This window comes from Eubalaena glacialis, chromosome 10, assembly GCF_028564815.1.
Source record: "Eubalaena glacialis isolate mEubGla1 chromosome 10, mEubGla1.1.hap2.+ XY, whole genome shotgun sequence".
NCBI lineage: Eukaryota > Metazoa > Chordata > Mammalia > Artiodactyla > Balaenidae > Eubalaena > Eubalaena glacialis.
In genome coordinates, this window is record NC_083725.1 from 23130875 (window position 1) to 23144064 (window position 13190).

The 13190-nt window shown below is 36.6% G+C and overlaps 1 protein-coding gene across 1 annotated transcript in view; it reads left to right on the plus strand.

Annotated features, from left to right (window-relative positions):
- Window positions 1-13190, plus strand: part of SIK2 (salt inducible kinase 2) — a 126740-nt gene that overhangs the window by 71772 nt on the left and 41778 nt on the right. Inside the window, exon 4 of the mRNA XM_061203931.1 lies at window positions 11568-11729. Within this exon, the coding sequence (XP_061059914.1) occupies window positions 11568-11729 (162 nt within the window). The remainder of the gene's footprint in view (window positions 1-11567; window positions 11730-13190) is intronic.

Consider the following 13190-nt stretch of genomic DNA (forward strand, 5'->3'; position numbering starts at 1 on the left):
ATAAAGTATTAATCTTTTGGACTGTTACTCAGCTCCAGCTTGAAGGGATGCTAATAATTTCTGGCTGAAGAGCATTAAGCTTAAAGGTAGTCATTCAAAGATTCTGACATTCCTGAAATTTGAGAAGAGTCAGCTGGCTGGGTTTCTCCACTTTGATAAGAGGCTGGGAAAACTGCTCCTTATCCCTGGGGAAAGATAAGGGATGCCACGTGGTGGTGGCGGTGGTGATAATGACGATGATGATGTTGATAGCAACTAATATTTACTGAGCATTTATTTGTCACGCACTGTGCTCTGAAATCTAGACTTACAATCTATAAAAGCAAGATGAAAACATTGATTAATTATACCATATAAAACTTAAATCTTGAAACCTACTTATTGGGGCTTCAGCTACACTTAATTCAGGGGTTGGTAGAAGATGACTCTTGAATTTTTGAGGTTGAGTGACTGTAAGATGATAGTTATAGTGACTTAGAAGGTGGTAATGAAGTTTATAAAAAGAAGGATGAGCTCAGTCTTGATAACACTGCAGTAGCAGAAAGAAAAATCTGTTTAAATACACAATAGAGTAGCTGCTGAAAGGTCAAATGTGCTTGGCAGATCTGGAGGTTATTTTTATAAGAATTCTAATCAGGGAAGGAAATCCTCCAAGGAAGAATTTCCTAACCTTGATTAAACTTAAGATTTTATAGACCCCCTTGAAATTGCACATAAAATTTTATGTGTGTGTTTGTATGTAAGTATAATTTTCATTAGATTCTCAATAGAGTCTGTGACCAGAAAGTTCCAGGCCAGATGTTAAGACATATTTTGACTGTAGTGACTGAAGAGGTATCCCTGAGACAGGCAATAAATGAGAAGAGTATGAAAGAAAACTAAAATCATCCAGCTAAGAATAAAGCAGATCAAAGATTACCCACAGGAAGGTGAGAGTTAATTCTAAGAGGGAGGGAGTATAGAAAAAGAAAAGCAAAAAGCCAGAACTATACTATGATAGTTTTATGTGGTTAGAAGAGAAAGAAGAGCCAGTTAGTGAAAGAGATGGAGGAAAACCAGACAGACACGGAATCAACAGGGAGAGATGTTTACTTTGGAAACCAGTTAAGTATAAAATATAATTGAAAGGTCATAAAAGATGAGAACTGAGAAAAGGTAATTGGCTTGAGCCTAGGGAAGTTGCCAGGAACTTTAAAGCAATGTTGGTGGAGTGTGAAACAAATCATATCATAAGGGGCTAATGTGTAGATAGTAGTTAGAAAAGGAAGGTAGCCTGAGTCAACCCCTGAAAATACAATAACAACAACAATAGTAATAATCATAGTTGAAATAATAGCAGCTAATGTTTTGAGCACTTATGTGTGTCAAGGCGCCATGAAGAGGTTTTTTTCTTTTTTAATTGCTTTTTTTTCATTTAATCTTTACGTGAGGTGGATTCTATTATTATTCCCATTTTTGGATTACCAAATGAAGGTTTTGGGAGGTTAAGTAATTTGCTTAAGTTCACCTAGTTAGCAAGTTTGTAAAGACAGAATTTGAACCCAGGCAGCCTGACTCCTGAGCCTTCATTCTTAGCACCGTACTATTAAATACTAAAAGTATCTGCAATGCTGTAAAAGGAATGTGGAAGATTTCTATATAATGCTACGAAGTGGAGAAAAGAAGGGATAAACGTTTTTGTGTGAGATATATATACATATTTTCACATATAAAGTGAAACACAGAAAGGGTAAGCCAAACACTAATAAAAACAGTTACCTATAGGGAGAGGAAGGAAACAGGGATGGAAGCAAGTCTTCTCAGACTATATCTTATTACATTGTTTGTTTTTTATTTATTTTTGGCTGCGTTGGGTCGTCGTTGCTGCACACGGGCTTTCTCTAGTTGCCGTGAGTGGGGGGGCTACTCTTCCTTGCAGTGCGCGGGCTTCTCATTGCAGTGACTTCTCTTGTTGTGGAGCATGAGCTCTAGGTGCACAGGCGTCACTAGTTGTGGCACACAGGCTCAGTAGTTGTGGCGTGCAGGCTCAGTAGTTGTGGCTCACGGGCTTAGTTGCTCCACGGCATGTGGGATCTTCCCAGACCAGGACTTGAACCCGTGTCCCCTGCATTGGCAGGTGGATTCTTAACCACTGTGCCACCAGGGAAGTCCCTTATTACATAGTTTTAACTTCAGCATCACATTAAACAACAGGTAAGTATTTTACATGATCAAAAAATAAGGTTAAATCAAACAGGAGAAAGAAAAATAACCCTTAATATTTGTAAACAAACACATAAATAATACTATCTTTATATCATGTTAGCAACACACCACACAGAACTAGCTTTTAAGTAACTTTAAAAGGTAGTATTTAGATAAAACATAGTATATTCTTAGGACAATATAATCTCAGGATAAAAAGAGCTGCAAAGAAATGTTAGCTTTTCAACTTCATCAATAATTTTCTTGTTAGTAGTAGTATTAGCATAGCTATTTTGAAACTATTTCATTTGTATTGTAGGATAAAGCAAGTAATTTATGTTAATGTTAAGAACCAGGATCTTTTATGTAAGAGAAAAAGAAATACAAATATAAAAATCAAAGAAAAGTAATTCCTGTAATGCCAAATTTGAAAGGGAATGTATTCATTTATTTTTTTTCCCTCACTTATTTCCTAGTCTGTCCCTGAAAAGGCTTAGAAACAGTACCAACCCAGTAGTAGAAAGTGCCTTGAGCACCCAGATACCATTCCCCCGTAAAAACAACCAAGGCTTCTTGAAAACAATTACTGATTCCTGGTTGGGGGCAGGAAGTATTCAAGATAAGCATCAGACATTTTTATTATGCCAGAAAGCAACAAAGGCATTATTTCTGTGGTCATGTTTTAAAAAAAAAACAGTATAAAGGGGTTCCCACTGGTCAAAGATGGGAAAATTTGAGCATCAAAATGAGCAATGACTGTAGTTGATTGAAATAGTAGAACATATAAAAATCCATGCAGTCATTATGATACTTTAGAGAATCATAAAAGAGAGAGAGAAAAAAAAGCAAGCTAAAAAATAAACACAAATCTTACTAGTTATCATTGGAAGTAGCTAGTGTGCCATCCCCTTACTCTGAAAATTGTTACTTAATGAGGAAGAATTAAGCATTCATACTTCTTGATCTGTTTTAGTTGTATTTCAATAGCTCTTACTGACAGCAGAAGAATTTCATCTAATAAATGTAGCAGGAATAAAACAAAATTAGAAAATCACAATTTTGTAACCCCAATGAAATAATTGATTAAGGTACCAATAAATATTAACATTAGTGCTGTGGTCTCAAAGTGTGGCCCCTGTTCCCATATCTTAAGCTTCCCCTGGGCACCTCTTAAAAATATATGAATTTTTGGGCCATTTCCAACACCTACTTTATCAGGAACTCTGAAGGTAGGTCCCAGTAATTTGTTGTAACAAACCCACTAAGGGTTCTGATGTACACTGGAGCTTGAGAGCCATGTTAGGAGGAAAAGTGACGAGAATCTTTAATTGAAGGATCAAGGTATTACCACTCCCCCACCCCCGAACTCACTGATCAATCTTAGCATTCCTAAAAGCAGGAGAAACACGTTATATTTATCCAGGTAGATGCACCTATGACATATTCTCGCCACCCTCCAAAAAAATTAAACTTGAATCTATTCTATACTTTATACTTGAATTCCAAATTATAGGAAATATGGAAGATAGAAGAATATGTTAAGTAATATCATGAGGAAGCAAAGGGCAAATCCAGAAATTCTGTAGGACAGCTGACCCAGTTTCTTTAAGAAGTCAGTAGCATGGGGAAAAAAAAAAAAAAAAAAAGGAAGGTGGGGGTGGCGGTGGGGGGCTGTTCCAGAATAAAAGGATTGCAAAGACAAAATAAGCAAATACAAAATATACATCTTATTTGGATCCTGACTCAAATAAACCAGCTGGGGAGATTTGAATTCAAACTGCATATTAGACGGTATTAAAAGAGTTGTTCATTTTGTTAGGTGTGATAATGGTACTGTGGTTGTGTAAGAAAATGCCATTTATTTTAGAGATACGTAAAAAGTATTTAGGGTGAAACAAAATGATTTGCCTTAGGTTACTACAACAAAAAAGAAGAAGGAAGGAAAGAAAGAAAAAAAGGATAAATGAAGCAAGTATGGCAAAATGTTGATAACTTTTAAATCTGGAGGATTCATTATATTATTGGGTTGGCCAAAAGGTTCATTTGGTTTTTTCCGTAAGATGGCTCTGGAAGCACTTAGTTATCTTTAACTTCATTCAAAACAATTTTGCTAGATTGTATGTGACAGTTGTCACATCAGCATGCATTTAAAAAAAGACATCAAAATTGGCGAATTTTTGTGTAGCCATTTTAATATTAAAGATGGAAGAAAAAAAGGAACATTTTCAGCATATGCTTTATTATTTCAATAAAGGTAAAAATGCAACCGAAATGCAAAAAAAGATTTGTGCAGTGTATAGAGGAGGTGCTGTGACTGATCGAACGTGTCAAAAGTGGTTTGCGAAGTTTCGTGCTAGAGATTTCTCACTGGATGATGCTCCACAGTCAGGTAGACCAGTTGAAGTTGATAGCGATCAAATCGAGACATTAATTGGGAACAATCAACATTGTACCACACAGGAGATTGCTGACATGCTCAAAAGATCCAAATCAAGCTCTAAAAATCATTTGCACCAGCTTGGTTATGTTAATCACTTTGATATTTGGGTTCCACATAAGTTAAGCGAAAAAAACCTTCTGGACCGTATTTCCGCATGCAATTCTCTACTTAAACGTAATGAAAATGTTCCATTTTTAAAACAAATTGTGACAGGCTATGAAAAGTGGACACTACAATAATGTGAAATGGAAGAGATCATGGGGCAAGCGAAATGAACCACCACCAACCATACCAAAGGCCAGTATTCATCCAAAGAAGGTGATGTGTATATGGTGGGATTGGAAGGGAGTCCTCTATTATGAGCTCCTTCCGGAAAAACCAAATGATTAATTCCAACAAGTACTGCTCCCAGTTAGACCAACCGAAGGCAGCACTTGACGAAAAGCGTCCGGAATTAGTCAACAGAAAATGCATAATCTTCCATCAGGATAATGCAAGACCAGGTGTTTCTTTGATGACCAGGCAAAAACTGTTACAGCTTGGCTGGGAAGTTCTGATTCATCTGCCATATTCACCAGATGTTGCACCTTGGATTTCCATTTATTTAGGTCTTTACAAAATTCTCTTAATGGAAAAACTTTCAATTCCCTGGAAGACTGTAGAAGACACCTGGAACAGTTCTTTGCCCAAAAAGATAAAAAGTTTTGGGAAGATGGAATTATGAACTTGCCTGAAAAACGGCAGAAGGTAGTAGAACAGAAGGGTGAATACATTGTTCAATAAACTTCTTGGTGAAAATGAAAAATGTGTCTTTTATTTTTACTTTAAAACCGAAGGCACTTTTTGGCCAACCCAGTATTTTCTCTACTTTCATGTGTGTTTGAAACTTCTATAATAAAAAATTTTAAATTTAAAATGCAAAAATACTTATTAGGATATATTTATTCCTGTGCTAGCCTTTATCACAGTTTATTGTAATTGCCTGTTTACTTGTCTATCCCAGTATTTCTCAAATTATCAGTATTTCTCAAATTATCAGTATTGAAACACCAATTTTTTTGATTGGCCTGTCTGTCTGTCACAGACCATGATTTTTGTAAAACTACAATAAAAATCAGTTACCATAAGAGCAAAATTGGGGGGTGGGGGAGGACATACAAAATATAGCCTTAAAGAGTTTTGTTATTAAAACCAACAAACATAAAATTACATTTTACTTAATCAGAACAAATGTAAACGTAGGAAAGAAGAATTTTTTAAACTGTATCCAGTCAACAAAAATACACACATAGGCAATTAGTATAGAGAATTGCTATTACACTCATAAGTTTGTTTTTTTTTAACATCTTTATTGGAGTATAATTGCTTTACAATGGTGTGTTAGTTTCTGCTGTATAACAAAGTGAATCAGCTATACATATACATTTATCCCCATTTCTCCTCCCTCTTGCGTCTCCCTCCCACCCTCCCTATACCACCCCTCTAGGTGGACACAAAGCACGGAGCTGATCTCCCTGTGCCATGCAGCTGCTTCCCACTAGCTATCTGTTTTACATTTGGTAGTGTATATATGTCCATACCACTCTCTCACTTCGTCCCACCTTACCCTTCCCCATCCCCGTGTCCTCAAGTCCTTTCTCTACATCTGTGTCTTTATTCCTGTCCTGCCCCTAGGTTCTTCAGAACCTTTTTTTTTTTTTTTTTTAGATTCCATATATATGTGTTAGCATATGGTATTTGTTTTTCTCTTTCTGACTTACTTCACTCTGTATGACAGACTCTAGGTCCATCCACCTCACTACAAATAACTCAATTTCATTTCTTTTTATGGCTGAGTAATATTCCATTGTATATATGGGCCACATCTTCTTTATCCATTCATCTGTCGATGGACACTTAGGTTCCTTCCATGTCCTGGCTGTTGTAAATAGTGCTGCAATGAACACTGTGGTACATGACTCTTTTTGAATTATGGTTTTCTCGGGGTGTATGCCCAGTAGTGGGATTGCTGGGTCATATGGTAGTTCTATTTTTAGTTTTTTAAGGAACCTCCATACTGTTCTCCCTAGTGGCTGTATCAATTTACATTCCCACCAACAGTGCAAGAGGGTTCCCTTTTCTCCACACCCTCTCCAGCATTTATTGTTTGTAGATTTTTTGATGATGGCCATTCTGACTGATGTGAGGTGATATCTCGTTGTAGTTTTGATTTGCATTTCTCTAATGACTAGTGATGTTGAACATCCTTTCATGTGTTTGTTGGCAATCTGTATATCTTCTTTGGAGAAATGTCTGTTTAGGTCTTCTGCCCATTTTTGGATTGGGTTGTTTGTTTTTTTGATATTGAGCTGCATGAGCTGCTTGTAAATTTTGGAGATTAATCCTTTGTCAGTTGCTTCGTTTGCAAATATTTTCTCCCATTCTGAGGGTTGTCTTTTCATCTTGTTTATGGTTTCCTTTGCTGTGCAAAAGCTTTTAAGTTTCATTAGGTCCCATTTGTTTATTTTTCGTTTTATTTCCATTTCTCTAGGAAGAGGTGGGTCAAAAAGGATCTTGCTGTGATTTATGTCATAGAGTGTTCTGCCTATGTTTTCCTCTAAGAGTTTGATAGTGTCTGGCCTTACATTTAGGTCTTTAATCCATTTTGAGTTTATTTTTGTGTGATGTTAGGGAATGTTCTAATTTCATTCTTTTACATGTAGCTGTCCAATTTTCCCAGCACCACTTATTGAAGAGGCTGTCTTTTCTCCATTGTATATTCTTGCCTCCTTTATCAAAGATAAGGTGACCATATATGCGTGGGTTTATCTCTGGGCATTCTATCCTGTTCCATTGATCTATATTTCTGTTTTTGTGCACTACCATACTGTCTTGATTACTGTAGCTTTGTAATATCGTCTGAAGTCTGGGAGCCTGATTCCTCCAGCTCTGTTTTTCTTTCTCAAGATTCTTTGGCTAGTCGGGGTCTTCTGGGTTTCCATAGAAATTGTGTAATTTTTTGTTCTTGTTCTGTGAAAAATGCCATTGGTAGTTTGATAGGGATTGCATTGAATCTGTAGATTGCTTTGGGTAGTATAGTCATTTTCACAATATTGATTCTTCCAATCCAAGAACATGGTATATCTCTCCATCTGTTGGTATCATCTTTAATTTCTTTCATCAGTGTCTTATAGTTTTCTGCATACAGGTCTTTTGTCTCCTTAGGTAGGTTTATTCCTAGGTATTTTATTCTTTTTGTTGTAATGGTAAATGGAAGTGTTTCCTTAATTTCTCTTTCAGATTTTTCATCATTAGTGTATAGGAATGCAAGAGATTTCTGTGCATTAATTTTGTATCCTGCAACTTTACCAAATTAATTGATTAGCTCTAGAAGTTTTCTGGTAGCATCTTTAGGATTCTCTATGTATAGTATGTAAGTTTTTTCTGTTACCATAATTAAGTAGTTTTTTAATGTGAAATGTGCGCTTTTTGCATGTTCTCTTTAGACCTTGTGCATTAATTTGAGCTTGGATTGATAACAGTGCCCCTCATGGGGATGATATACTAAACCTAAACTGATGTAATTTGCAGCCACAGGTTTTTGCCTCAGTTACTTTCTCATCTCTCAGCAGATAGTATAGTTTTGGAGGATGTTTACACTGCAGAAATCATAAAAAGTGGGGAAGGTCATAGATATGCTGAAATACTTGCTGAGATTTTCACTTAAGAAGTGAAAATAACATCTCTTTAAATAGTTGGTCTCAATCTCTGGAACATGGATGTTGTCATTTTTCTCACGGTGTGTTACAGGCTTATTGACATGTGATGACTGTAGCTTCAAACAGTAATTTTAGGTTCAGATATACCACACCTTTGTTTTTCAGACAGTCCCCTTCCTGCCAGGCTTCAAAGCTTTTTAACCCCCTTGGCTGTAGCGGTTCCAGTTTGGACTGATCGCTTCAAAAAACAATTACTGTAGATTCTACTGTGCTTCCCAAGACTCATTTTGTAGGCAATAATTCGGGTTATTTTTCCACATATATTAACTTGTACTTGTTCACATTGGATCTGTTAGGTTTCTCTGTGTTGTCGAAATCTCAAAAATCTTTCCCATTGACCCATTGATACAGAATTTTCAACAGGAAGAAATTTTGTCTATTTGGGGAAGTCAATCATTTCTGAAAAAATTGTCTCATTTAGTGATAGATACAGTTTAAGTAGCATTTGTGTGGAATCTTAGGAAAGATATTACTAACTAGCCAAAAGATAATCCCTTACAGAAACCATATTGCATTCCCCTTGGGAATTTCTGTTTGCCCAAGGATCCAATCCTTTATTAGATTTCCCAGCTCATCCAGTATAGAAATGAGGCTCTGGTTTACTCTTATGAATAGAAAGCACACTGTTCACTTGCCAGTTTACTTAGACATAGTTGCTCTGATACCAGTTTGGACATTTTGGCTGAAGTCTACATATTTGTTCTTAAGTGATCCTTTTTTCCCCTTCACAAGTATGAATGGCTACTGTGTGTGCTCTGTAAAGGCAAAGGGGAGTTGTGACGAGCTGTTCATCTTGGTTTGTGATACTAGCAGATATAGAAAAATATACAAAATGTTCACTTACATTTAAAGCCTATAACATGTAGGGTATAGCACTCCTACTCCACACTTTTATAATACTGTTTTTGGAACGTTTCATGATACCATCCATATTAAGACACTAGTCAGACAAGTATTTAGTAAGTACTTCACCTGTGCTGTTTCGTGCATAGTGCTAAGCAGTGTGGGGAGTGCAGAAGAGAATGACATGGCCCCTATCCTCAGGAAGCTTAAATGAAGGTTATCTTTTATTTTCTTGTACACAGAGTGTTAGAATTAGGGCTGTATGTGTCTGCATGTGCACCCAGATGTGCACGCACATTGAGATATTATGATATATATACAGATAATTAAAGTGTGAGGCAGTGTGTTGTTTTAAGTGATAAGGAGTTCAGAGGAAAGAGATTATTACTACCTGAGTGATGAGGGACTGTTTTAGGGCAAGGTGGCATTTGAGCAGGGTTTTGGAAGGATAGTTAGGATTTCAGCAGGAGTCTAGTAAAGAAGCTTGTTACAGTTTTAAAAAAGTTTTTTTCAAAGGTTCTAGGTCCAGATCAGCCATTCACTTACCAGTTGTCTGAATTCAGCCAGATTACTTAATGACTCTGATCTTCAGTTTCCTCATCTACAAAATGGGAATTAGAGTAGTAGTTTTCATAGAGGGCTTTTAGGAAGATTAAGTGAGATACTGTGACATGAACATGCTTTATAAACTGTAAAGTACTGTACAAATGTTAGTAAATTTTATAATAAATATTGAGGATGGCATGAGCCAAGGCATGGAATTTAAAAACTAGTAAAACCAAAGCCTAGAGCAGAAAATATGTGAAGGTGACTATAAATATTGTTTCACTCATGCAGTTCCTAACTTCATAAAATAATCTTAAATAGGAAAGCCTTTCAAGGTTTATGTTGACCCCCTTTCCCTCAAAAGACCATTTCAGAGGGCTTTTAGATCTTCAGGTAAAACTTGAATAAATTGTAATGTTTAGTTTTATTGAATTCATACAGAATTAATTTTCAAGTAAACTGCTTTAATAGATATTATAACATAGCACAAAAATAGCTGATGTATCTTGCACAGTGTATTTGTTTAAAGAACATGGTTTTGAGAACCAGTCTGCATGTTTTGGGGTATATCAGAATTGCTCCACTGATTAGGAGAACAGGGTACAAATTATTTAAGTTACTTTCAGGGACCATCGTATCTCCTTTTACAGGTGGTTTGTACAATAACTTCATGAATCGTTGTTTAAAGGAAAGATATCCCTCGTCTGATGAGATGTCAGAATTTATTCATGTTCTTTGTTTTAAATAAATTTTATTTTTAAAATGTGGTTAGGAAAAATATTCAATAAATTTTTCAACAAAGAACAGAGAGAGTGTTTGGGCTTTAAAAGACATTTTTTTAATTGAGGTATAGTTGATTTATAATATGATTAGTTTCAGGTTTACAACATATTGATTCAGTATTTTTACAGATTATACCCCATTTAAAGTTATTACAAAATATTGACTGTATTTCCCTGTGCTGTACAATATATCCTGGTTGCTTGTTTATTTTATACATGGTAGTTTGTATCTCTTAACCTAAAAAAGCATTTTGAATTGTACTGTGAATATTATGCCAGTTGCTATTGTCTGGTCTTGGGCTCTCTCCACTTATCTGGGCTCCAGTGAAAATATGATTGGAATTACTTTTCTCAGGGCAAGGAACTTGGAAAACAGCGTTTTACTTGAACACTAACTCTCATTATTAAAAGAACTTTTTTTGTTGTTTGTTTACTGTATGATATCACTTATATGTGGAATCTAAAAAATACAAGAAACTAGTGAATATAACAAAAAAGAAGCAGACTCAGATATAGGGAACAAAGTAGTGATTACCAGTGGGGAGAGCGAAGGAGGGAGGGACAATATAGGGGTAAGGGGATTAAGAGATACAGACTATTAGGTATAAAACAATCTACCAGGATATATTGTACAACACAGGGAATATAGCCTATATTTTATAGGCTAACTATAAATGGAGTATAACCTTTAAAAATTGTGAATTACTATATTGTACACCTGTAACTTACATGATATTTTACATCTACTATACGTCAATTAAAAAAAAAAAGACCAACCCTCTCATTTTATGATTGAGGAAGTTGAGGCACAGAGAGGAAAAGGCACTTAGCCAAGGCCTTGAACTTGAGTCTCTGTGTGCTGTATTTCCCTTCATTCATTCTTTTATTGTTCTTGTTATTAACTAATTTTGAGATTCTAAAAGACCTTTTTGAGGGAAAAAAAAAAATCCTGAGTACTAATAGTGGGGTTTTTTGGTGTGTGTGAATAATTCTCAATTCTTTCTTCTTTTACAGACTACCTTGCTAATCACGGCCGGTTAAATGAGTCTGAGGCGAGGCGCAAATTCTGGCAAATCCTGTCTGCTGTTGATTACTGTCACGGTCGGAAGATTGTGCACCGTGACCTCAAGGCTGAAAATCTCCTGCTGGATAACAACATGAATATCAAAATAGCAGGTAACTGGGACACAGCTGGCTCTAACGTGATCAGATATGAGCCATGGCACTCAGGGTACAGAAACAGACCTGCAGGCAGAGATTCAGGAGCCTCCACCCATGACATCAAGCTCTCTCAGAGTGTATTTTATTCATTTCCTTAGTCCTATGTGTAATAATGAAAAGTAAGGGAAATAAGTTCCTTATCAACGCACACCATGGCAAGACTACGACTGGGGTCTGATTTGTATCCTCAGTCTGATTTGTGTTCAGGCCCCTTTGTGGCACTCCACTGAGTGTGTGAGCGATTGGAGGGGCTGATAGGGCTGGAGGAGTAGCATAGGTTGCTGGTGCTCTACCCTGCTCTCTTAATTATGACTGGTGGCTGCAAAGAGGTTGTAGACAGAAGAATGACAAAGGAGGTAACGGCAGTAGAATGAGAAGTACTGGCGACACAAAAGCACCTTGCCTTCTTCTGATACAATAGGGTTTTGATTTATAACATGGAGACTAAGGATTATTTTGCTAGTTTTCCTCCTACCCTTTTCACAGTTGGCAAAATCTTTTATAAATATTTTATATTCCAAGTTTCCTTTTCACATGGTCAAAACTCTCATTCAGTCAATAAATATTTATGTGTCAGGTACTGTGCTATGCTAGGTACTAAGGATACAAATCAAAAAGTCATTTCCTGTGATCTTAAAAGTCTGGTGGGGAAATAAGAATAATGAAAATACAATATAATAGTTGCCCAAAAATATATGTACAGAGTGCAATAGGAATATAGATGTAGGAACATCAGTCTACCTGAGAAGTCAGGAAGCTGCACAAAGAAGGAACTCTTTGAATTTAGGCTTGAGAGATGAGTTAGAAGCTTGCCAGGGAGATAAACAGAAGTAGGACAGGCGAACTGTGTAAATAACCGCAGGTACAAGAGAGAGAAAGAGATTGAAATTGTAATGGTGGGGAACCATTGCTCAATATTAGTTAAATGTAAAATCTGTAGTTGTGGGGGATTGATACAGGAAGAGCAGGTAGGCGAAGATCAGAATATGAAAGGTCTTGAAGGCCACGAAAAAGATTTTAGAGTTTATTCTGTAGGTAATAGGGAGCATAGCCTATCGGAAATTTTAGGGCGGGGATGGAGATGAAGTGGGACTGGGACAAGGTGATTAGATTTGCATGTTAGAAAGATGTCTCTCTGGCCACAGAGTGAAGGTAGGTGGGAGATGGGGGTGAGACTGAAGACAGGAAAACTAACCAGGAACCTAATGCAGTAGTCCAATTAAGAGAATGTGGGTGTGTGCTAGATACAGCAGTAGAGGTTGTAGGTGTGGGAAGGAGAGAGAGAGATTTATTTTGGTTAGGGTTTGGAAGAAAATAAGGGGCACAAAGCAAAAGCTTAGCAAAGTTGCAAGCGGTGGTGTTTTGTCTTAGGGTATTAAAGAGGGACAGAGGCATCCACATGAGAGAAGCTGACCA